At 39.9% G+C, this 25091-nt stretch overlaps 2 protein-coding genes across 5 annotated transcripts in view; both read left to right on the forward strand.

Moving 5' to 3' along the window:
• Positions 1–8441, forward strand: part of PRKAR2B (protein kinase cAMP-dependent type II regulatory subunit beta) — a gene marked incomplete in the record, with an annotated part of 176304 nt that extends 167863 nt beyond the window's left edge. For both annotated transcript variants that reach the window (XM_034766611.1, XM_034766620.1), the window contains 5 exon segments: positions 254–355; positions 1042–1116; positions 2298–2363; positions 2552–2690; positions 6150–8441. In XM_034766611.1, the coding sequence (XP_034622502.1) occupies positions 254–355; positions 1042–1116; positions 2298–2363; positions 2552–2690; positions 6150–6283 (516 nt within the window).
• Positions 8442–17593: 9152 nt separating this feature from the next.
• HBP1 (HMG-box transcription factor 1) overlaps positions 17594–25091 on the forward strand; it is a 34867-nt gene continuing 27369 nt past the window's right edge. The window contains exon 1 of one of the 3 annotated variants that reach the window (XM_034766646.1): positions 17594–17648. In XM_034766646.1, coding sequence (XP_034622537.1) covers positions 17634–17648 — 15 coding nt within the window. In that variant the 5' untranslated portion in view covers positions 17594–17633. Of the gene's footprint in view, positions 17649–21739; positions 22465–22488; positions 22616–25091 lie in introns of those variants that run through there. The other 2 variants (XM_034766656.1, XM_034766664.1) reach the window with 2 other exon arrangements.

Raw genomic sequence — 25091 nt, forward strand, 5'->3', positions numbered from 1 at the left:
GGGTTCTGAGGGGGGCGGGAAGTGGGAGGGGCAGGGGCGGGGCTAGGACAGGACAGGGGCGGGGCTCCTCCCGTCCTCTTTTTTGCTTGCTGAAATATGGTAACCCTATCAATGAAGTACTTAAAAACACATAAAATTGCCCCCTAGTGGCTGATTATAATCATTATACATTTTACCTATTTCTTTTATGCATTTTCCTTCCTGTGCTAACATTTTCCTTTAATATATTTTTTTCTTCTCTTTGTGTTTTCAGGACAGGGTAACATTCCGGAGAATCATTGTAAAAAACAATGCCAAAAAGAGAAGAATGTATGAAAATTTTATTCAGTCATTGCCATTCCTTAAATCTTTAGAAGTAAGTTTTCTATTGCATTATTTTAGTGGTTGTAGCATGGGGTTTTATCTTGGAATAAAAACTTCCTTTAGATTAAAATTTTGCACATCTTTATTTTTGGAGAAGGGACTTCTGAGGAAAAGTGTTGAAATTTCCAATTTGATCCCCCCATTGACTATTTTAGTTTCTTCATAAAGCTTGATGCTATAATTTGATCCACACAGCAGTCCCCAATCGGGATCTGCCTGGAACAGGAGTCTGCAAATCAACTTGTAGGATAGAGGCCATAGAACTGCAAAAGATTAGAATATTTTTGTGGTTTCCAGCCTTCCATTTCTTAAACTGAATTTTTGCTGGATATTAATAATGTGAATTAGTGCTTTGGGCATGTTGAAAAAAGTGAAGACTTTCATTTAAAAGATATATTTTTCTGCACACACATGCACTTTCTCCAGTAAGTATTTTGGAAGACTTAGAGCATGTAGATTTACCATACAAAAATAGAAACTTAATTAACATGTATGTTGGTAAACGATTCCCAGGAAAATTGTTAAACAGAGGTCTCTTTATCCCTTTATTGTCAATACAGATGGCTAGGGACATATTATACTGTATATAGGTCCATAAAAATAGGTATTAAGGATTAGCAAAACATATGTTTAATATTTTTAACAAAACATTTTAATATTCCCATTCTTTTTATAAAGCTATCTGAACGCTTGAAAGTGGTGGATGTAATAGGCACCAAAATATACAAAGATGGAGAACAAATCATTACTCAGGTATGGTAGTGTCTTAGTTGATTTAGTTTTTGCGTCTATAAGTAAAACTACTGTATTATCTATAATGAATCCATTCTTTTAAACTAAGTGAATCTCAGTATAGTACACATAAAGGGAATAAACTGGTCTGAAAAAAATGGTGTAGTTCAAAGAAATATGTTGTTATGATGATGTAAATTCCAAATAACAATTTAAAGCAAAAAAAAAAGTTTAGTACAAATACTTGGCAGGCTATTTCAATTAATTTTCCAGTGGCTTTTTTACCCTTTTGTAGTTCCATACTGAGCATATCTGTGGTTAGTTAGTGTCTCTTTGATGACAAAATGTAATTAATTCTTTCTGGGATTTGGAACATTTTGTTAGCTTTTACAAAGCTGTAAATGGTAAATGCCTATTGTGGAATATTTAGCCAGTGTCTGATTGGGGGTTTTCTTGCCACTTTAACAGCTACTTTATTTCATCTGTTGTATTTTAAGAAACAACATGTTTGGCTGGTCTGAACAGAACAAAGTAAACTATGCAAATACTATAGAAGAGGAAGGCTTGTACTAGTAGGTGCTGAAAATGGGTCTTATCATTGAGTGTCTGTTTTTGTTCCTAAAAAAGAACAATGTGAAGATAATTCCATCAGGGCAGATTGCAGGCAACTCAGACTCTGTGTTGCCTTTGGACTTCCTTTAGATGTTGGCTTAAACCTCTCCTATGCTTATTGATACCTGAGCATCCATGATAGGGAATAATTTTTGGGATTTTATGAGTTCAAAACCCTCTAGAACAAAAGAAGGTGGCAATTGGATTTCAGGCTGATTATTTCTGTCCACCAACCTAATTCCCACTGATCCATAGGGGAGCAGCTTGTTTGTCTTGGGGAATAGGGATAAGTATCCTCCAAGTTATCCAATATTTTCTTTTGCCTCTCTTGGTGCTTGATATTGTGTTTTGTCCATGGCTTAGAACTGAGGTCTACATGGAGCCAACTGTGTCATTTTCTTTCAGGAGAGCTTGTTGCTCATCTCATCTCTGTATGGACATTTTAATCCTTCTATGCCATGAGTGTGGATTTCTAAGTAGGATTAGCTGTTAGCCTCTGGCTACATATATTTTAATGCATTTCTTACTGTTACTACAAAACTAAAAAGCAATATTCATGTTTTCATTACTTGCTTTTTTATTTTTAATAGGGAGACATGGCTGATTGTTTTTTCATTGTAGAATCTGGAGAAGTGAGAATTACTATGAAAAGGAAGGTAAAAACCCTAACATGAATTTAATTTTTCAAAATCTTGAAGTCATTAATATATTCTAAATGTTAAACAGCAGATGTCTCTAGTTCTCACTGCAGTTTTCTTTATTCTTTAGACATGTTTAAATACCATTTTGAGTAAAACTGTACATTCAGCAAGTGTCTCTTATTTTTATCTTACTGACTTTTCAGAATAAACAGGATGTAGAAGAGAATGGGGCGGTTGAAATAGCCCGGTACTCCAGAGGACAGTATTTTGGAGAACTTGCTCTTGTAACTAACAAACCTCGAGCAGCTTCAGCATTTGCTCTTGGCACTGTCAAGTGTTTAGGTACTGATTCAGTGATATTTTTGCTTGCTGTGACTAATATAAAAAGAATCTTTTTACTTATCAAAGGCTGCATTTATAATGTACTGCATGTTCCTTCATACCATAAAATCAGATTTCAGTCACCCAGTAGCATTTAAAACTATTGGACTGTTAGATTGTACTGTACCTGTTATAGTATATTCCTATCTACACTAGAAAAATTACTTGTAATTGACAACTGTGTCGACCATGGACCTCCAATGTCTTCCCTCTTCAGATGGAATTGAAAATGGTTTCTAACTAGCGCAGACCGGGTCATAATACTTTTAATCTGCATAACACTTAACAGACAAATAAAAAACTGTCCTTGCCCAGTGGTCAACCAACACCTAAGAAACAACTGCTTAATATAACCAACCTTCCATGCTACCTTATTTAATCTAACTTCCCATTTCTGAGTAAGTTAGCAAGTAGTTAGCAAAGTCTCTGGCTTTACCAGCCCATGTCACTCTGTCAGGTTTCAGGCTGAGGCACAGAGACAATAGTGATTGTGTTAATAGAGAACATCATCTTGTCTGTGGACATGATGTACAAATACGTGTGTTTTCTTCTGGATCTTTGTGGCATTTAAAACAAATACTACTCCTTCTCCTTTGAGAGACCACAGTGGTGAACTGGAAAGATGGCTTCAATCCTTCACCTGGGACTAGCCTCACAAGTTCATGATGGACAGCTGTTCCTCCACCTCCAGAGCCATCATCTGTATAATTCCTCAAGGGTCAGCCTTCCCTTCTCTTACACAGGAGAGGACCAAGACTGTGGAACTCAGTACTAGAAGTGATGAGTGACCACGAATGTCACTGCATTCAGAACTAAATGCAAAACTTATTTCTTTAACTTAGCTTTCCTTCAATAATTTTGTTATTTAAAAAAAAAAACTGAACCTACATTCAAAACAAAACAATTAACTCATACCAACTGAGTTGACATGGTTTATGGGTTATTTAGATGTTACTTAATGCACCCCTTAATGCTGAAATGTAGGATTCTTTTGCATGGTTTAAGGTTTAACTTCTCAATCATATCATTATATAACCCTTCCATTTTATTAATCTAACTACACCTCTACCCTGATATAACGCTGTCCTCGGGAGGAAAAATCTTACCGCGTTATAGGTAAAACTGTGTTATATTGAACTTGCTTTGATCTGCTGGACTGCGCAGCCCCGCCTCCCCCGTAGCACTGCTTTACCGCATTATATCCAAATTCATGTTATATCGGGTCACGTTATATTGGGGTGGAGTTGTATTAGGAAAATTGTAAGATACAAAGGCAAATTTTGTATTCTTAAATGACAGACATCAGGCTAGCAAACAAAATGTTCTCTGTTTATTCACAAAACTACTAGTCTCCCCAGCCAAACAAAGATAAACAAGCAGAACACTGGCTAGAGCACACAGATAATACCCGAGAAACCACTATGATTACTGTTTAATAGGTTCATTCAGTGCCATTAGACTCATAACTTTGAGCAGAAGATAAGAAAAGCAAAGGAAAAGAATAGATTAGGCACCAAGATACCACCACCAAGTTCATTATAGAATCATAGTGGTAGAAGGGACTGCAAGGCTCATCTAGTCTAACCGCCTGAGGTTCCTTTTGGAACCTCTTATAACTATAGTCTGTAGAAAAGTAGTGTGCTGTAGCCCTTCCCAGAGTTATCCAGTAGGTTTTGTATTCCATGAAATCTTAACGTAGAACATGTTTTCAAAACAAAGCTCCCAACAACCACTAAATTCTCCTTGACAAACCTTATTTAAGCGATCTTAGATATTTCACAAAGTTGTAGGCTATCATACTATGCTGATAGGCACAGGGTAAATACCTAGATAAATAGATATCCTGAAGAGTTACTACCTAATCTTGAGGATAGTTTTCAAACCTTTTATTTGCATTATATCCTACCCAGACTGAGGACAAAACTGTGCTAGCTGAACCATTTAAAAATATTTTTAAAATGGATAGCACACTCTTCTTGTGTAGTGTTGGATGGGTTTGGGTGTGACATCCATACACTGTTAGGTCATGTCTACACACAGTTTGTGCACCGATTAACTGATTTAGACACCAAATTAGCTCAATCAATGCAACACTGCTAGAGTGGACATTCTTAAATTGGTGTAAGACTATCTTAAATCAGCTTAGTTTAATTCGAAACTGATATGAGTGTCCACACACAATTGCACTGATTTAACTAAGTATGTTTAAAATCACACTTCTAGTTAAACTGGTACAGCTTTGTGTATAGGCCAGGTGTTAGAATCATTCAAATGAAATGTACAGAGTGTGTTGCCTAACTATATCTATAGTAAGTAAGCAGCCATGTTTATTTTAGTGCCACAAAGTGAATTTTACTATTTAATATATTGATTCATGATTATGCAATAGATACAGTTTAGATTGTAAATTCATATGGGCATGGACATTTTCTTTTATCTGTCTGTAAGGCTCTATGCACATTTATGGTGCTGTATGAATAACAAAGATAGCAATTATAAAATTAACATTTAAAATTTGTGCGTGATATCAAGCTGTAAATGGTGAGATTCTCAGTTTTAGCAAAGAGTGATATCTGAAGTAAAAACATTCAGGTATGTGTTAGCAGGAGCATGGCTCCAGCAACTTTTTGAAGACAGAAAGGAAGTAAAGAGAATGAGACAACAGGAAAGCAGTTTTGATGGAAAGTATGTATAAATTACTGGCAATTCCAAGATAGCAAAAAATTGTGTGTGTGTGTGTGTGTGTGTGTAACAGAATTGTTCATTTTGATGTTTTAGTCTAAATGTGTATTTTCCCATAAGAACTGCCATAAGTAACATATTAAGACATAAGTTGCAAATATCTGCACATCTATGCCATAATTTGTACTATATAAACTTGTAGGAAAAATTGTGTGTGAGACTGAAAAAAATGAGTTTTCCTGGATATGGACTTTTTGTTGACTTACTAAATTTTTCAGTGCTAACCTAATAGATACAAAGTTAGTTCTAGACTTTTTAAAATGTAAAGTTTCTTGAAGTAAAAAACATAAATTATTGACTACAGCATTTTTAGTTCTCCTGATTAACACTCCCAGTGAACCAATATGGATAACTATACTTTTAAATTGTCATCCAAAGCCCAGATCCTGCAAAGACTTATGCATTGATATCAGAAGAACTATTCCTACTAATAAAGTTAAGCACATGCATGTTTGCAAGATTGGGGTCAAGGTATTATTTAGGTCTGAATCATATGGGAAAAGTTATCTCCAGCTCTACTGACATAGTATGGGCCTCATTGATGCCTTTCCCATTATAATTTAAAATTCTACACAATGAATGTCATAAACTCTGAAATTCATTTCTGCAGCTGATGGCCACATTACATTGTCTCTCTCTCTCTCTCTCTCTCTTTTCCCCCACCCCCTTTTATCTTAGTTATGGATGTACAGGCATTTGAAAGGCTTTTGGGACCTTGTATGGAAATTATGAAAAGAAACATTGCAAACTATGAGGAGCAGCTAGTTGCTCTGTTTGGAACAAACATGGACATTGCTGATCCCAGTGCATGAAATAAAGTATGGAACAACAACATCTGTTATGAGAAAATAGCACAGTAGTGGTTAGTCCACTGAGAACATGCCTATCTTCCTGTAGATGCCAAGCATTTTCTGTGATTTTAGGGTTTGGGTTTTTTTTTTTGTTCTTTGGGGTTTTTTTGTTTTTGCCTTTTTACATATTACAATGGATGTATCAGTAAACTAAATAGGGATTTAATAGACTTTGATCCTGATTTTCAGAAGAGCTTAGCACCAGCAGTTCCAGTTAAAGTCAAGGGTAGCTGTAGATGCACAGCACCTTTTGAAAATCAGTTGTTTGTATACAGCATTTCATAAAGAATAGATTTTAAGAAAACACTATGCTGATGAATTTGTTCAACCAGCTTCTGTTCTATAAAATAGTTAAGATTTTCTGGAAAGACTGTTAGCTTGAATGTGATATGTTTAAAGTATTAATGCACACAGTGTTCATTAGTATTGATAATACAGAAGGTATGCTGTAGGTATCCATTTCTGCCTATTACAATTGTCATGATTTTATGTTGCAATTACTATAGCTGTATAAAAAAGAAATAACTCAAAATTCCTCATAACAATAAGGCACAACAATACATTTTGTGTAAAGTTCATTACCCAAGTCTTATTTTAACATTTGTGATTTGGTATTAAAGTCCTCTTTGCTTAATATGTCACATTTCAGCAAGCCCACTTGGAAAATATTGTAATATCTTATGCAATTTAGGGGATTTTTATATTTTTGCAATAAACTGCATTTTTATTTGTTACATATACGCGGTATATTCCTCTGTTGAGAAAGCTGGCAAATTAATCTTGATGCAAGCATGTTTTTTAAAAACAGGCAAAAGTATTTTATGTAGACAATTGTCACATTCTATCTAATCATGCATAACCTACATCATTTTCCTTCTAATTTCTTTCTTGTTTCAAAATGTATGCATTTTGTCTTTTCCATATTTATTTGATGTCTACACTAGGGTTAATTTTTTGTCCTTAGAAATCACTTATTTTTCTCTGTTAAATCTTTCCCATTTCAAGTCAAATGTTCTCTGTATCTCTTTCTTCTTAGTAGAGTCTGACTTTATATACTACAGACCAGATTCAACTACTAAAGTGTTGAAAGCCATACTAAAATTTTTGGTCCCGGAAATCCTTACCAGCAAGTCTGAGAAAGAATGTGAATCTAAAAGATCAATAATTTGAAAGGCTGTTTTATACATGTTTGGAGAGCATGTTATTAAAGCTGACAGGTTCTGCTTTGGTCTTCAGAGACCAAAGGCCTGTAAGACATCATAAAAGACTGTCATTGCAGCAGTCGAAGGATGGGGTAAAGTTTTGCTCTGTGACGAAGGAGAAAGTATTATCTTACTTAAAATAAGAAAAAAAGAGTTCATTTCTCACTAGTAAAAGTCTGTAACTGGAAGTATCAGACACAATCCAATTCTCACATTATATATTGACATGTTTATTGCTCCATGTGGAGAGGTAGTTCACATAATGACAAGTTGCAGTAGTTCTATCAAGACAGAACCAGAAGCGTTTCAACAGGGTTGCTTATTCCCTGTTTTAAACAAATGAAAAGTTACACCTTACTTTTCTTCTTAGACAATGACTTTTCTAATGCAATGTATTTGTGTTTGTCAGTTGGTATAATTATATATCCTGTAGTTATAGTGATCTGTTCTGACAATTTATACAATCATACTTGAATATGAAACTATGATTATACAATTCTATTACTAACATGTAATTTATATCGTATAATATGATATAAATTATAAATGAACATTGTTAACAAAAACAGTCTCAGCAGAATTTACAAGTGTCAACAATTTTTTTACACAGCCTCCTGATATGAATAGTTGCACATATTGATTGCCTTTGTACTTTTGATTTATTGAAAAAAGTGAAGTCTGTTATACTAGAAGGAAACATCAGGTAACCAAAATCTGTATGTCATTCTATATGCTTAATCTATAAAAGTTACTTATTTTTTGCACTAGCTTAATGTTATTCAGAAAAATGCTAATGATTACTTTTCTGATGATGAATTCCAATCAAGGCCATAAATGCTAGTAACAATATTTTCAATATTGTTTGTTATATTTAAAGTTTCCTTACAATAAAAAACACTTTTATATGTATGTGTGTATATATATATATATATATATATATGTAGATGTGTTCATTTTTATAGTTATAAGTGAATTATTTATAGCCACTTATTAACACATTCATGATTTTTAACACTTTTGTAGTGCTTTAAACCTTCGAAGAGCTTTACAAACATTGAGCCTCTTGCTCAGTTCTTCATGTATTGGGAACAAATAAAAGAGAAAATAACTTGTACACAAACAGGATGTGTATATAGCAACTCTGGACACTCACTCAGTACAGATCAAATTCCAGGACATGATCTGGTGATGGCTACTTTTAACCATTTTACTGCAAACCCATGGTCCTTTCTCCTCCACCCCCCAGATAAACCCTCCTTACCCAGTTATAAACTGCAGCTAAATGTCAAATGCAAGAAGTGTGATAACTATAAGATAAACACAAAATTTGGGGTTTAATGAGGCCCAGGGTCTGGGTCTGTGTTGCAGCAGGTTGTTTTTATTTGTTGGCAGATTAATTTTTCAATTTGAAATAGAATGGGGTTTTAGCAGTTGAGTGCATCTCACTAAACATTAATAACATTTGATGTAGTTTTAATATAAATATCATGTAAATCATTATGGCACAGTCAACCTTAATTCCGGCATTTCCTAACTATTGAGTGCTTACCTTTGCAACCTATGCAATGTTATTTCAAGTTTCTTTAATGTAATCTTTTATACAGTTTGTTTATGAACCACTGCCCTCTACTGGATGGAACATCTGGCCTTTTACTCATTCTCTCTTCAGAAAAGAAAATAAATAAGTTTGAATATAGAAAGCACATATCATGAGTTTTTTGCTCAGGTTATCAAATCAATTCAAATATTCATTTTAATAAGATTTAAATCTGAGGATTAGACTCATGGAATTTGCACATATTCTCTCTCTCTCAATGTATTATACATTTTGTGGAGTGTGATATCCAAGGCCCAAGTCTTACGGTCATATTCACTAGTTTTGACCTGTGCAGGCGTCTGCCAATGGATCATATTGCTGTATAAATTTAGAATTTAACCAGCACTTTTAAACTTAACATCTGTAAAGAACTTTGAATCTTCACGGAATTCCTGTAAGATTTTGGGGAAAGCACTTTTATCTTTGGATAGAAAGTGTTATAAAAGGCGCTAGGGATGAGCTCCATGGAAAAGATGATTAAGCATTAGGATGTATTGTCTTTTCTGAAGTGTCTCTACAGGGATGGAGAGAGGAACATGTGTCCCGCAACTGCCTTCTGGCCACTCTTCACCCCTACCTTAGTGCTGACCTTACAGAGCCCTCTGCAGCATCTCGAGGAGTGGAGGAGAGGGTGCACATGCAGAATGGAGAAATCTGCATCTAAAGGGTTTCTGCCAACATGCATCTGGAGATAGATGGCAATCGAGACCATTATTATTATTTGTACTATGCCCAAAGTGACCTGGGAGCTACAGACCCATAAGAAACAGGTCCCTTCCCAAAAAGCTTACAAAAAGCTAATTAGACAAGTAACAGAGTGGGGAGGGGAGAAGAAAAGCATGCAACATAAAAACTTGTTCTGTTTGGTGGGGTTGTTAAATTCATCTACTTGTGGGAATTAAAATTTAGTGAAAACTCCCTGATATTTTTTCCATATCCTTTCTGTCCCTCACACAGAAATTCTTTCCTGGTGGCCTTTCCCTTTAGAGCATGCACCTATAGAGAGCACGAACAAAAGTCAGAGAGAAGGTAGAGATTTAACATCCCCTTGCTAGCGGACCATAATTTCACCACCTAGCTCGGGGGGCAGAGGGGGGGGGGAATGAACAGGATATGACCCTTTCCCTAAATAGTGTACCAGACAATCGTTCAGGAATGTGTGTGGACAAGTTAGACTACAAAGGAGGAATCTGAAACTGCGGAGGGGAAAGCCCTGTTGAGCCTGGCTGTGTGAACATGAAGCAGCATTAGACTTTAGCAAACTTTGTCCTTCACCTCTCAAAAATAAGACTGCAGTTAGATATCTTTAGTTAAATTATATTTTATTTCTAATAGGGCAAGAGCCTGTGCTGTACCTCCTCTAGGCATAGTGAACTTCAGTTTTCTAGGTGGTCACTCCAGTGCCTTTAGACACTGAATTCACTGTTAAAAAATGCTTTGTAGGGCTAGGAGATTAGGAGGAAATGGCTAGTGCAATGTAAGGCTGCAGTCAGTAAATGGATCCCTACAAAGGAAAAAAGCCTGACGCATCTGTATTGTAGAGTTTATGGCTGAGAAATAAGTTGCATTTAAGTTATTCTAAATTTTAAAAAACTGGCTGAGTGTCTAGACTCTAATAATAAAGGTAATATTAAAATTGATACAAAACTGTGTAGGGAAAATTCCAGGAGAGGGGGAACAGTTTTCTCTTTGGAATACAGTACTATAGAAGTCTTTGAAATAAAGGGCAGCAAATCTAGACTTTTTCCAACAGATGGTCTTCCCCCATACATGATGATTTTGTCTAATACTTCCCAGTCCAAAAAAATGGACCTGATGGAATTGACAAATGAAGGACCAGTTTCTTAAAGAAACTACTCTTGTTTGTTCTAGCAACATGAATCACCAGCTACTTCCAAAAGGGCACAGTGCAAAATTATATATTGAGACAAGCCAGGATTTGTGAAAACCATCATCGTTTCACTCCTTAGCCAGCTGACATAAAATATCTTAAAGTGGTTCATTGACCAAGTATTAAGCAGCTTGCACTTAGTTGCTCAGCTCTTCATAAAATTTTGGTTGACATTACAAGGCAAGAGAGGTACGCATTAGAAATACATCTGCTGATGAGCATGCCAATTGCAGTGTGGGATAATGTAATGAGAGATGCTATTTTGAATGGATTTTCTCCCTTTGCTCCAATTGAAAATAGAAATATAACAATGTGTGCTGGTAATAAGAATCCTAATCTGAAAGGCATCTTTAATGTCTCAATTTTTTTTAATGGTTCCTTTAGAACAGTCCAAAACACACAATTAATGTGTACTGGTAGGGTCTACTCTTTCAGAACTTTCAGGAATTCAAAAATTCATGTAAGAATATTTAATTTATCAACAAAGTGGAAATATTTTCTAGAGTAATGCTTCTATAAAATCTTTCTTATGCAAAAGTGTATAAATATTTAAGAAAAATTTTAAACTCTTAATATTCAGAATATTCAGAAAAAAGATCTCTGAGCTTGCCTATTGTAATATTAGACATTTAATATTATATTTCATTGTTCAGTATCTTTGGAGTTGAGTCTCAGCATTTACTTTGATTATACACGTATTCTTTTTAATAATGTCAGCTTTTCAAACTGAGGAAATGCCTGTAAAAGGTGAATTATTTTGGTATATAGTTCAGCACAGGTATTTTGAATTAGATTCTAAGACAGGGATTGGCAATCTTTGGCACGCGGCCCACCAGAGTAAGCCCCTTGGCAGGCCAGGCCGGTTTGTTTATCTGCCGCGTCCGCAGGTTTGGCTGATTGCAGCTCCCACTGGCCACGGTTCGCTGCTCCAGGCCAATAGGGGTTGCGGGAAGCGGTGCAGGCCGAGGTATGTGCTGGCTGCCGCTTCCCACATCCCCCATTGGCTTGGAGTGGCAAACCATGGCCAGTGGGAGCCACGATCGGACAAACCTGTGGACGCGGCAGGTAAACAAACTGGCCTGGCCTGCCAGGGGGCTTACCCTGGCAGGCCTCATGCCAAAGGTTGCCGATCCCTATTCTAAGACATCAGCTTTTCTACGCCATTGTTTTTGTCATACAGTGTATTAGTCTGATGAACTCGTATAAAGAGTTTTATAATTACCGATTCTCACCCCCAGAAGATATTGCATGTTCCTGAAAGTGAAATACACCTCTACCCCAATATAACGCGACCTGATGTAACACAAATTTGGATATAACGCGGTAAAGCAGCGCTCTGGGGGGACGGGGCTGCGCACTCCGGTGGATCAAAACAAGTTCGATATAGCGTAGTTTCACCTATGATGCGGTAAGATTTTTTGGCTCCCGAGGACAGCGTTATATCGAGGTAGAGGTGTACCTTCAAATAAATCCATCTGGATTGAAATAATCCACCTTATTTTACTAATGGACAAGCTATCATTTCCCATAGATGACAAATATCAAGATTTCATTGCTTTACAATTACAATAAAATCAGGCATCTGCTTCCTGCAGTCCTGTGTCTTGATGCTCAATAAGTAAAACTGGGATAACATGTATCTTGATGCTTAGTAAGTTATATTGTAGTCCCTGTGAAAGTTGTACTACACTATACATTCATTTATTAACAGCCAGAAAATAGTACTCTTTTCTGGTGGCCATTAGTAAGAAGTGGAACCACTTTTCTTTTAACGGCACTAAACTGTAGTTCTTGCTCATTTTCTCACACAGCACTTTGCTAGTATATGTTAAGATAATGCATCATAGACTATGCCTGAGAGATTCCTGTCTTATAGTGAATATAGGTTTTTTTCTTTATATTTATTTGTGTGCATTCCCCTATTAGTTTCGTTCAGATAGTATGTTACCAAATTGTAACAAACTCTAAAGCGAATCGCTGTATCTGATTGGTTAGCTGAGATGAGAGTGGGTTGGGAATGGAAAAGGAGGAATGGCATGGATTTTTTTTTCTGATTTCAATCCACCCCCACACAATCTCTGAGCTATTTGTTATTGAAGTTTTCATATCCTTATTAAGATACTGATGATGATTTTTAAATTGTCAAAACATTTCTGTTAGTATTAGAATTTTTAAGGTGAAGATCTGGTAGATAGGAAACAGAACTCGACCACAGGAAATCTGGGTTCTGTTCCCACTTGTGCCACAGATTTCCTGGGTGACCATAGGCAACTCACTTAATCTCTATGCCTCAATTCCCTGTCAGTAAATGGGGATGCTTCCTAATCAAACAGGGTGTACAGTGATGATAAGATCAGTAATATATGTGAGGCCCTCTGATATAGAAAGGCACTGCATAGGAACCTAGAAAGGGATTTTTTGTGTTTTCTCCCAGACTACATTTTGAGCCTCAATTACCACTGCCACTTTAAATGCAACCAAAGTGTTGTCTGATAATTAAAGCACTGGACTGGGAGTCAGGAAAGCTGAGGTTTAGTGCTGCCACTGACTCACTGTTTGACCTTTGGCAATTCACTTAACATCTTTATGCCTCAGTTTCCACAGCTGTAATATGGGGATAATACCTTCTTTACAGGAGTTTTTTTGAACATTAATTAAAGCTGGTAAATCATTTTGAGATTTTAAGTTGAAAGGTGGTAGGAAAGTACAGAGTATTATTAAAGTCAGAAACCGAGCAAGAGCAAAATCATCACTTCCAGTCTTATGCTCAGTGCAACGTCAGCTTGGTAGTGAAAGAGCTCCTGTTGGGAAAGAAGGGAAAAAGCAGCTGTTCACTCCAAGACTGGACAAAGCCCAGTCCCCAGTGCAGGCTATACAAAATGTGCAAAAGAAGCTGAACCTTACCAGAGAATTAGTTTTGTGAACAGAAGATGGTGACAGCAAACATGATTTGGAATAACTAAATCCACAGGAGCAAAGGGTAAGCTTTTTAAAATTCAGTAAGAGTGCATGTGTGCTGCTGATCACTTTGAGTTCTACGATACAGATTATGGAGAAGATCTTTAAATCCTAGCATTCAGTGGTTCTGTGCTATCTTGAACTGAGCTTCCTGCAATGTGCTCATTGGGATTCATCTAAAGTCCTGCTACTAGGCCTATCACTTTTTATGGCTGATTTCCTGGGTTTATAGATAGGATGCCCCTAGCACATTTCTAGGATACCAAACATTCTGGGAATGGTGTGGGCCTGCCCCTACTGGGGCATGATTTTGCACACACAATGCATGTGAGGTCAAAATGGGGGTGCCATTTTGAACAGCACTCTGCCCAGTCCCTCTGGCATGACCTCACATGCACAGTATGCACAAGGTCATGGCTACAGGAGTGGAGTGGTGCACACTCCATTATGGCATCCCTCTTCTGACACCAGATAAAACCACACCCCATTTTGTCTCAGTACTGGATGAGGACAAACATTGCAAAAGCAGGTCTGGTTAAAACTGCATGAGTGGCCTGCCTACTTATAGGCCCAAAGCCACAAAGGTATTTAAGCACCTAAACCCCAGATTTAGGAGTCTCAAGGTTTGTCGCCACTGCAGTAGGACAAAACTCTCACTGAACCATGTAGGTGCCTAAACTCACTTGGCACCTAAGTTTTCAGGGTAGAAGTTCCCTAGGCACCTACATTTCTGCTTTGTGGGCACACATACTGCTCCCTTCCTGTAAGCGACTGGATACCTACTTCCCACCTACGGGCTTCTCTTCATGTACAATGCTACAGCTGCGCAGCTGTGCCATTGTACTGCTTGAGTGAAGATTCTTCTGTTGGCAGAGTTAATCCACCTCCCCAAGAGGCAGGAGCTATGTCAACAGGAGAAACTCTCCCGTTGACATAGTGCTGTCTACATGGGGGTTGTGTGTGTGTGTTAGGTCAACATAACTACGTTGCTCAGGGGTGTGAATTTTTCACATTTTTCATAATATGTAGTTATACCAATATAGGTCTGTATTGTAGATCTGGCCTAAGTCTGAGAGTGATCCACTAATTAATGAAAGATAAGTGGACCACCATCTAAGTTGCATGCAGGGCCTGATCTGGTAGGCAGCTTCTGAAAATGTGGATAAATACTTAATAAGTGGGTGAGAGAATGATTCTGCAGTCCAGTGCTTAGGGTACCCATCTGGGCCGTGGGAGCCCCGGGCACCAATCACTCTTTCATTAGTTATCCAAAGTGGAACAGCTTTAAGAGGAGAGATTGAGAGAGACCCACATAAGAATATCCCATAGCTCAGTGGCTAGAGCACTCTCCCAAAAGGTGGGAAGACCTCTGTTCAAATTCTTTCTCTCCCTCTGCCCGAGGGGGGAAATTGAACCACATCTCAGGCAAATACTCTCTTGGCTAAAAGTTATAAAGTGGGGGGCAGCCAGGACTGTCTTTACCCGTACGTAGGGCTACCATATGTCTGGATTTCCCCGGACATGTCCGGCTTTTCGGTCTATAAATAGCCGTCTGGGAGGGATTTTTAAAAATCTAAAAATGTCCGGGATTTCCCCCCGGTCGGCTATTTATAGATAGAAAAGCAGCGGCCAAGCGCCGCTGGGCACCCAAAGCCCCTTCCTGGCTCCCCCCATCCCCTGCAGCCTTACCATGCTGTCCGGCCCCGCAGCTGTCTTCCCCCTCCTCCCCTCCCCTGAACGCTCCGCCCACCTGCTCCTCCCCCTCCCCTGCTTCCCGCGAATCAGATCTTCGCGGGAAGTCTGAAAAGAAGCAGGGGCAAGCGGGAGGCAGCAGCAGGTAAGGGGGGGGGGCGAGGAGGAGAGCTCCGGGGAGGCCTGGCCCTAGCCGAGCGGCGCCCGACTGCCCCAGCGGCTCCAGCCCAGCTCGGGCCCCAGCCTAGCCTGGCCCGGCCCGGGCCCCAGCAGCGCCGGCTGAGCACCTCCGGCCCGGCCCGGCCCCAAGCCCCGCAACCCCGGCCCGAGCACAGCCCGATTCCTGGGCTTGTTAAAGCCGGACCTGGTCAGGGGACAGGGAGGGGGGTTGGATGGGTCGGGAGTTGGGGAGGTCTGTCAGGGGGGCAAGGGTGTGGAGAGGGGTTGGGACAGTCAGGGACCAGGAGCAGGGGGGGTTAGATGGGTCTGGGGTTCTGGGGGGGCTGTCAAGGAGCAGGGGTGTGGAGAGGGGTCGAGGCAGGCAGGTAGCAGAGGGGGTTGGATGAGTCAGGAGTTCTGGGGGTCCTGTCGGGGGCGGGGAGCAGTTGGATAGGGCATGGGAGTCCCCGGGGGTCTGTCTGGGGGTGGGGGTGTGAATATGGGGTGGGGGTGTGGCAGTTCCCCCCTGCCTCCCAAGCCAGCCCCCCCCCCCCACGAGGGGGCTGTGTAGGGCCCCAGAATAGCTAGGGAAAGCCCTGGGAGCAGCCACCATCTCTTTTCCCTTTTGTGTATAATGAGGCAGCCACCTAGATCATTTTTGCAAGAATCACCTTAGATGCCTAATCTACCTGAGTTCAGGCACTGGGTTCTAGGGTGACCAGATATCCCGATTTTATAGGGACAGTCCTGATATTTGGGGCTTTGTCTTATATAGGTACCAATTACCCCCCATCCCCATCCCGATTTTTCACCTTTGCTATCTGGTCACCCTACTGGGTTCCCATTTGTGGCTCATTAAGCAGACCTAGGTGCCTCCTGTAGCCTGGACACAGGCACCTGTCTTTATGAGCAGCTAGGACTTAGATCACAATGCTCTCATGCGCATCTCCCAGTAGCTAGCTTAAAATGGCTCTCTTCGATGCTAGGCATCTGTCTTTCCTCCCATATTGTACAAGGAACCTAGATGCCTAATTCAGGCTTTGGGGAGTGCAGTGGTGTTCCTGTGATTTTTTTGTTTTACACATCTAAAAGTTACGCAACACGTTGCAATGCCACAGTCCCTTTGTGGATTCCAACTCCATTGGTAGTTAGTTCTCTCCTCTCTTTGATAGCCGAGAGAGGGTCTTTAGAGCCTCAGTGCTCAACTTTTTCCACAAGGGCCCTCCCATCCCGGTTGGCACCATAAGAAAAGGCAGCATGTGCCTGCCTCCCATGAACCCGCTCCCCCCAGCCGGAGAGGCAGTGAGCAGCGCTCTGGCTGGCTGCACTAGACCTAGGTGCCACTGCCCCTTCAGCTTAGTTTCTCTCTGCCTAGGCTAGAGCCACCCGCTAAGTCTCCTGGGTAAAGTTAACCAGAGGGGCAGATACACGTGTCCCTATGACTCTTGTTTACTATCAGCCGAGCGCTTCGCGGCGCATTTTGGGGCTTGTTGTCCAGCTGCCGCCTGTGTAGTAGCCCACGATGGAAAAAGAAACTACATCTCCCAGACTGCAGGGACTTCGCCACTGACCAATCGGAACGCGTCTTTAGGGTGATTGACGTGCCATTCTATGCAATCGTCTGCGCAGGAAAGTCAAAACACACCCGCCCTTTGCGGTGGACTCTTGACGGGCAGGTCAGAAGGCCAATAGCAAGGGGCCGTGCCTTGAGTCGTGTCTGCCCTAGCCAATGAGGACGAATCCCATCGAGGGGGGGCGGGGTTTCATGGAGGGGGAGAGCGACCGGAGGGGGAATCTGCGGGGAATCTCGAAATGGCGACGGGTTTGGTAAGTGCTGAAAAGTTTTGGGCTGAGGCGAGAGGGGGCCAGGACGGGCGAGCGCGGCTGGGCTGGGGCAGGAGAGCAGGGACCGCTGTTGGGGGAGGCTGTTGGTTCGGCTCCCCGCCTCAGGGGCCGCAGGCTCGTTCCCCACCCAGCCGCGGGGTCCCGATTCGCGGGCTCCTGCCCAGGGCCGGGACTCGACTCAGCGCGACCCACATTCCGAGTCGATGTGTCTGTCACGGGGGCGGGCGGGACCCTGAGCGCCCCCCGCCGGCGCTGCCGGGCAGGGGCCTCCGAGCGCAGCGACCACCCCGCGGGGAGCGCAGCGGGGCGCCACCGAAGTCCTGCGCAAGTTCGACGTCCGGCTGCCTGTGCCAGCCCCCGCCGGAGGCGCGGAGCAGCGCTGCGTGGCCCCTGCACGGGGGAGGTGGGCGATACCTGAACCGGAGGGGATCAAATCCGACAGACGGGCTGAGGGCCCCCGGGGAGCCCTAGTGCGGGTCCGCAGCCGCCGGAGGGGGGGGCGCGGGGCGACCCCACTCTCCCCATCCCCCACCAGGCTTGTTGTTACGCAGCTTGAATGAATGGGCCTTGCGCGCATGCGCCGTGCTGAGCAGAAGTTTATAAACAAGGGCAGCTTCCAGGCGCTGATCACATGACCGGGGGGGGGGAGAGGGAGGACTGGCAGCTGCGGAGCCTGGTTCCTCCCTGCAGCCTGTGGCTAACAAACCCTCCAGCCAGGCCTTGGTCAGTCACCGCGCGACTCCCTGCGCTCGCCACTGCGGGGACAGCCTTACTGGCGTCGGCTTCTCTCAACCTGCTCACTGGGCTTGTGGTTCGTAGCCTACATCCAGGCTTCTTCGTCTTGTGAGTCAAGGACAGGCCTTTCTACTGCTGTGTGTTTGGACAGTGGCTGGCTGCAAGTGCTGCTGCAGTATAAATAAGAATAACCCCAAATCCCGTTCTGGAAGTTGGTGGTTGCCTAATGACCATGATCTAATTACATTTATTAGGGGCAAACAGAGGATAGTCCCGACCAGTAGTTTGTATAGCGCAGACCCTCCCCCCTCTTTATCTAGTCTAATTGAAACGGGCTAGATCAGATGATCAAAAATTCAGAGATAATCTGGAGAATGGGAATGTGAGAGGACGCGGTGCCATCTAGCGGCCCTGGGAGAGATGGCCTGCTTCTGAACCTGTGTGGGCTGAGGTGAATTATGAGCAAAATTTAGACAGAAGAATGTGAATGGAAATTGGGGGCCTTACAAGAAAAAATTACTAGTTGGCTGAAAAGCCATAAATGCACAGGACAACTTTGGGTGGATGATAAGCAATGATTTCTTGGGGGAAAACAATTTTTGATGTTTGTATTTGAATTAAATACAGGTATAGAGTGTTAAACTAGTTTTTGACAGTAGCCTCTTCTGAAGGTGCAGAGAGATTATTTTCGTTTTAGTTTATTCAAGTAGTTTAGGTCAGTGACTCGCAACCTTTCCAGACTACTGTACCCCTTTCAGTAATCGGATTTGTCTTGCATGCCCCTAAGTTTCACTGCACTTAAAAGCTATTTGCATACAAAATCAGGCCTAAACATACAAACGTGTCTCAGCACTGAAAAATTGCTTATTTCTCATTTTTTACCATATAATTATAAAATAAATCTATTAGAATATAAATACTGTACTTACATTTGAGTGTATAGTAAGTATATAGAGAAGTATAAAGTCATTGTATGAAATTTTAGTTTGTACTGACTTCAACAGGCTACATAAAATGCGCTAGTGTAAAACTAGGCAAATATCTAGATGAGTTGATGTATCCCTGGAAGACCTCTGCCTATCCCCAGGGGTAGTTTACCTCTGGTTGAGAACCACTGGCTTAGATCAATGACTAGTTAATTCAAAGTTCGGAAACCAGTTCAAAAGCTTGTTTTCCTCTTCCATCTGTGAATAAAAACAAGGTCTGAGAGAATGAGTTACCAGTTCTAAAATCTTGAAGAACATGGTGACCAGAAACAATCAGTTCAATTCACTAACTACAGATATTTCCTTTGTTTAATAAACGAGTTAGTTTTATATGTAAAACATGTTTTCATAATTTTTTAATAAAATTTTATGTATCCAGTACAGCAAATGTAGTTTTATTTATCTTAAAAAACTATTTTAAAATGTTTCTGTGCATTTAATTGAGTTTTAATTCCCATCTAGATAGAGTTTGACACAAATCACAAGTAAAAAATTAAGAATCTGAATAAAAGTAAATTAAGTAGATTGCTCAAATTAATCTCTGTATATATATTTAGATATAGTTTTCTCCTGGTTAGCAAAAAAAAGCATGACATTTAGTGTGTATTTAGGTGCAAATCAACATGTTTTAATGGTTACCAACCAAAAGGAACTAACTTTTCTTTAGGAAAATAACTAAAAAGTACAATTGCAAAACAAGATTAAAATCAATTATTTAACTCAAGGTTTTCTGCTCGCTGATTTAAATTATGATTAAATTCAGTGATTTAAATCATTTTGATTTTAAATCAATCCACCCGGACAGTAGACGTTATTGAACATCCTCCTCAGTTATAATCAACTGAAAAATACTTCATCTTCCTTATATGATATGAATACTACCATCCTTCTTCTTTCCAAATATAGAACAGAAATATTTATTGTACGCTTCTGCCTTTTTTGCATCATTATGAACACTTCTACCATCTCAATTTAGTACTGAGCTTATACCATTGCTAGGATTTCTTTTGTTCCTGGTATACTTAAACTCCTTCTTGTACTTAGCCTTGCCAGCCATGGAATTTTTTCTTAGGTTTCCTTATCAACATTACGCACTTCATAGCTTCTAAAATATGCAATTTGCTATCTATGTCTCCCTCTCTACATTTGTTATATATTGCTTTTTTATTTCGAACTGTTCCCTTTATATGTCCACTGAACCAGGCCATGATGGGCTATTAGCCAGGGTGGATTGATTCAAAAAGTAAAAGTTTTATAACAGTTATAACATGAGTTATCAACATCAGATGTCAACATATGTAAAGTAAACTTTAGGTTCTCAAGCAGCATTTTTCTTACTTTGCCTGTCTGTAAATTTTGATTATTGTAGTTGGAAATATTTTCTAATCAGTTTGTATGTGTGTGGTCAAATCAACATTTACTGGTAAAAATTGAATACTTCCAAGTCTAAAAATATGCTTAATCAAACACAAGTTATTGGGCTCAATGCAGGGATAATAGGATGAAATTTAGTGCCTGTGATACAGGAGGTCAGACAAGATGAATTAATGGTCCCTTCTGGCCTTAACATTTATGAAACTGTAATTCACACCTAGTCTCTTATCTAATATGTCTTCTAAAGCGTGGTGGTTCACTCATACAAAAGTCAAAATGAAAACAGTGTCCCAGTCCTCAGAAGCTTATAGCATTTTTAATTTCTTGCAGTAGGTAGACATGCTCCCCTTTCCTGTCCAACTTCCTAAAGACTTCCAATGCCCCTTAAAATCTGGCCTATGAACTGCATGATCCTGGAGTAATTTGAGGGTTAAATAAAATGTATAAGCATGTACATGCAACTTTCATTTGGAGATAATTATGCTGTTATCCAATTCAAACAGGTAAGAGGATCCTATGTGTGGCATTTAAATGGTTTGTGTAGACTAGCACTTCTTTGACCCTCCTCAGAGAATAAAAGACAGCTTGTAGAATTGGATAAAGCCATTGGAGTTCAGTATGTCTAATTCTAAAATACTCTGTATGCAGCATAATATATTGTTTTACTGGATTTTCTGAGACTTTGGCAGTTGGTTGAGGAAAAATAATGCCAAAAGGAAAACCACAGGATATAGTTTCACCCAAACATCCCGGCTCAATGTGGCTTTGGTAGATGTTGCTCATCTTTTGCCAGAAGTCTCACTAAACCCCATTTTTAGAATAGAGATACTTATCCATTTTAATAGAAGGTATATATCCCAATAAATAAACTCATTAATTGTTGTCAATTTCTTAAACATGAACAACTCAACTAATTTTTAAAAGTTGTGTTTATACAGTCATTCACATTTGTCTTTGTTGACCAAAGGAAATAAAATGTTGTTACAATGTTGTGCTACAATTCTGTACTTCTAGCAAATATATTTATCACAAACGTTTTTGAGCATGAAACTGAATTAAAAAGAAAACCATCTGTACTCTCAGGCTAATTACTGTTTATTCCATGGCAGTAACATCCTAGGGGAGAGAAAAAAGCATATGATGCCCAAATCAGACTTTAATCTACCAGGATAAAACATTGCAAAATGAACTTGGACCCATTTTTTTTCTTTCTTATTTGTCGAAGGCGTTTCTAGACTTTTGCATACGAGAGATTTTTGTCTGGTAAAATTATTGAGAGCTGGAAACATCAACTCATTTGCTGACTGGACCTCATGCACCCTGTACAGGTTGTATTGGTCATAGGCTTTGAATTTTATTAGGTAAATTTTATTATGAACTTAGCATTTGTTTTAGAGAGATATCTTCCCTGTGGAGCAACTAACTCCGTCATTTTGGCAGGGACAGAAAAATCAAGGAGAAAAAAACAAATCCATGGAAGAAGAGAAGGAGGAAGCAGAGAGAACACAAGGGACAGCAAAACTAGGTGGAAGGGAGGAAAAGAAGGGCATAGACAGAAAAGAAGAGAGAACAGCCTCAAGAACGGATAGTACTCTGATTTGTTGTGATCCCTTCTCCACCTCCCCATGAAGGGCCAGACCCAGATGGAGGATGGGGAGAAAAAAGCCAGAAAGAAAATAGAATGAAGGAAGGAAATAGGGATGGTAAAATAAAAATGACATGATGCATGTAGGATTTAGATAATGATGTTTATGTACATAAATCACTTTCTTCATTTCACTGTGTAGTCCCCTGAAGAACGCCCAAAGCTCTGTTAGAACAAATTCTACTTTCAGCTACACAAGTCTGAGTTGAGTAAGTAGATTATAAGTGACTTGGAAAATGTGACTGCATAGCTGAACAAATTTGGAGTGGGGAGCAAGGTGATGGCAAAATATTGATTAGGAGACTTGAGTCAAATTATTGCTTAATGCTAGACATAACTAGATCGACAAAGCAGGTATTTTTTTAAAATTGCATGCCACAGTAGCGATTCTCTCCCCCTTCCCCTCCCCCCCTTTTCTACCCCAGTTTGCCTTTTCAGGACTAAAATGTGTTGTGCAGCATAGATGTCTTTGAATTGATTTTTTCCATATATGAGTTCTTTTTAACCAAATTCAGGGTGTTGGCGCTTCCCAGCTGTGTGATATCAAATAATGGCTTGTCTACACTGGTAAAATTATGAGGCTGCTAATGGGTTCCTTAGACTAGCCAGGTCTTTTAGAGGTGTTTAATCTCAATCATTCCACTAATAATCTGTCAACAGGTGTGTAGGACAGACCAAATAATTCAGTAGCAGAAGACCATTATTGGCATAAGTTGTCAAAAGACAGCTGTCATCTTGGACAGCTTTTGGTTTTGATCGTTATCATTGGGTGTGGCATTATTTATAAAGTACTCCTTTCTTCTTCTCCCTTCACATTGTATGAAAAAATGATTTTTTTCATATGATAAATCCTTCTAATTAAAGTCTAACAAATTGGTATTATGTACAAGATTCTATCGCTGAGCATTTGATTAAAGTATAGAGTTTTACTAAAATATGAGCATGCAGTTTTATAACTTTAAGTAGATGGTAGTAATCAGTAATCACAGCTAAAGCTATAGGCCATTTTCAGACATAGATGTCTAAAGTTAGGCATCCAGGTCCTGATCCGTCTGGTCCATATAGTTGATGGGCATTCATTTTGTTCACAGGTGAGATAGAATGAAGAAAACTGTTCCTCAGGGCAGCCTCCCTGAAACAAAGCATTCCACTATTCTGATGTTCTTCATTTCTACTGTCCTCATTGGAGATGCAGCAGGCCATGCTTTCAAGAAAATTCTTCCAATAGGAATACAAATACTAATTTTTACTGATAGCTTCTGTGTTTTCCTTTCTGTGACATTCGTGGTGAAACTGTTGTGGGGTTTGAACTGATGAGAGCTGAACAGCAGTAGTAATGTGCTTCCTTGCATTTTGCTATGAATAAGGGATAGCTATATGCCAAAGTATGAGGAGAAGTTTGGGAGTCCTTGATGCTGTTGACCACAAAGTGTTGCTGACAAGGATGCGGTTTCTAGTAAGGGTGGATAGTGTTGGTCATGTGGCTGTGCAATTTTTTAATAGTATTGTACAACTCTGATTGAAAAAATGAAAAGACTCCCACTGACTCCAATGATAGCTGGATCAGGCCTTAAATGAAAGCTCCCCGTGGGCAGTTATTGGCAATTGTTCTTCTGCTTCTGAAGTCCCTCTTATGCAGAATACCACGGGGCATTATTTTGCAATCCTTCTTGTTGAATGTATATGTGAGGCAATTAGAAGTCCTGTTTAGCTCTCCTCACCTTGAAAGGACACAGATTCTACAGTAATATAAATAATAATAATAATAAATGGTGAAGGATACTCATGGCCCCAAAAGTGCCTCTGCCATCAGGTTTCCCCACTATAGAAAACATTAATGACTTAATAGACATGCAAAAACTGGTCATAAATGAAAATAAGACAAGTGTGCAATAGTGTCAAATCATTTAATTGTGGTAGCGGAAGTCTATTTGTAGTGTGGTTGTGGTTGATTTTCAAAGGAACAAATGGGAGAGTTAGGCTTAACTGTCCTGTATGCCTTTGAAAATCTTCCCTATTATTATTATTATTATTGTCGGTTTTTATTATTTATATTGTGGTAGCATGTAGCAGCCTCTACCAGGTCAGGGCCCCATTGTTCTAGGCACTGTACATAGTAAATAACAGTCAGCCCAAAGAGTATATAATCTAAAAGACAGGGTGTGAGGTGGATGAAACAAGTTCATAGGAGGGTACGGTAACAAAAATAGGCTATTTTAGCACAGACTTGCTGCGTGCACAGTTGATAGCCAGTGAGTTACGGTAATCTCAACCACAACCTGCTTAACCATTATCAGATGGCAGTTTTCTATATACATAGAGCAGAGGGAAGATAGTCTCACTTCTTAATAGATTATTTTTCAAATGATTATAGTGCATATGGGGTGCACATTTAGCTGTCTTGTGTCTTGGAATTTTCTTTGTCAGTTATCCATCTCTTTGTATTCTATCCTGTTATAAAACACCCATGATTACCTTTTCAGTAATACTTTTTGAAAGTAGTCACGAATTATGTTACAGTGGCTTTAGTCCATCATTATCTGAAAGACCAGTAAATAAACCAAATTATTATAACTAAAAAAGAAAGTTTTCTAATCTTTAGGAAACAGCAGTTGTGCAGAATAACCACCTCCTCCTCTCACAGTTGGTACTAACATTTAGTAGTATTCATAGATTCTAGGACTG

The sequence above is a fragment of the Trachemys scripta genome, chromosome 1, assembly GCF_013100865.1.
Source record: "Trachemys scripta elegans isolate TJP31775 chromosome 1, CAS_Tse_1.0, whole genome shotgun sequence".
NCBI classification, from domain to species: Eukaryota; Metazoa; Chordata; order Testudines; family Emydidae; genus Trachemys; species Trachemys scripta.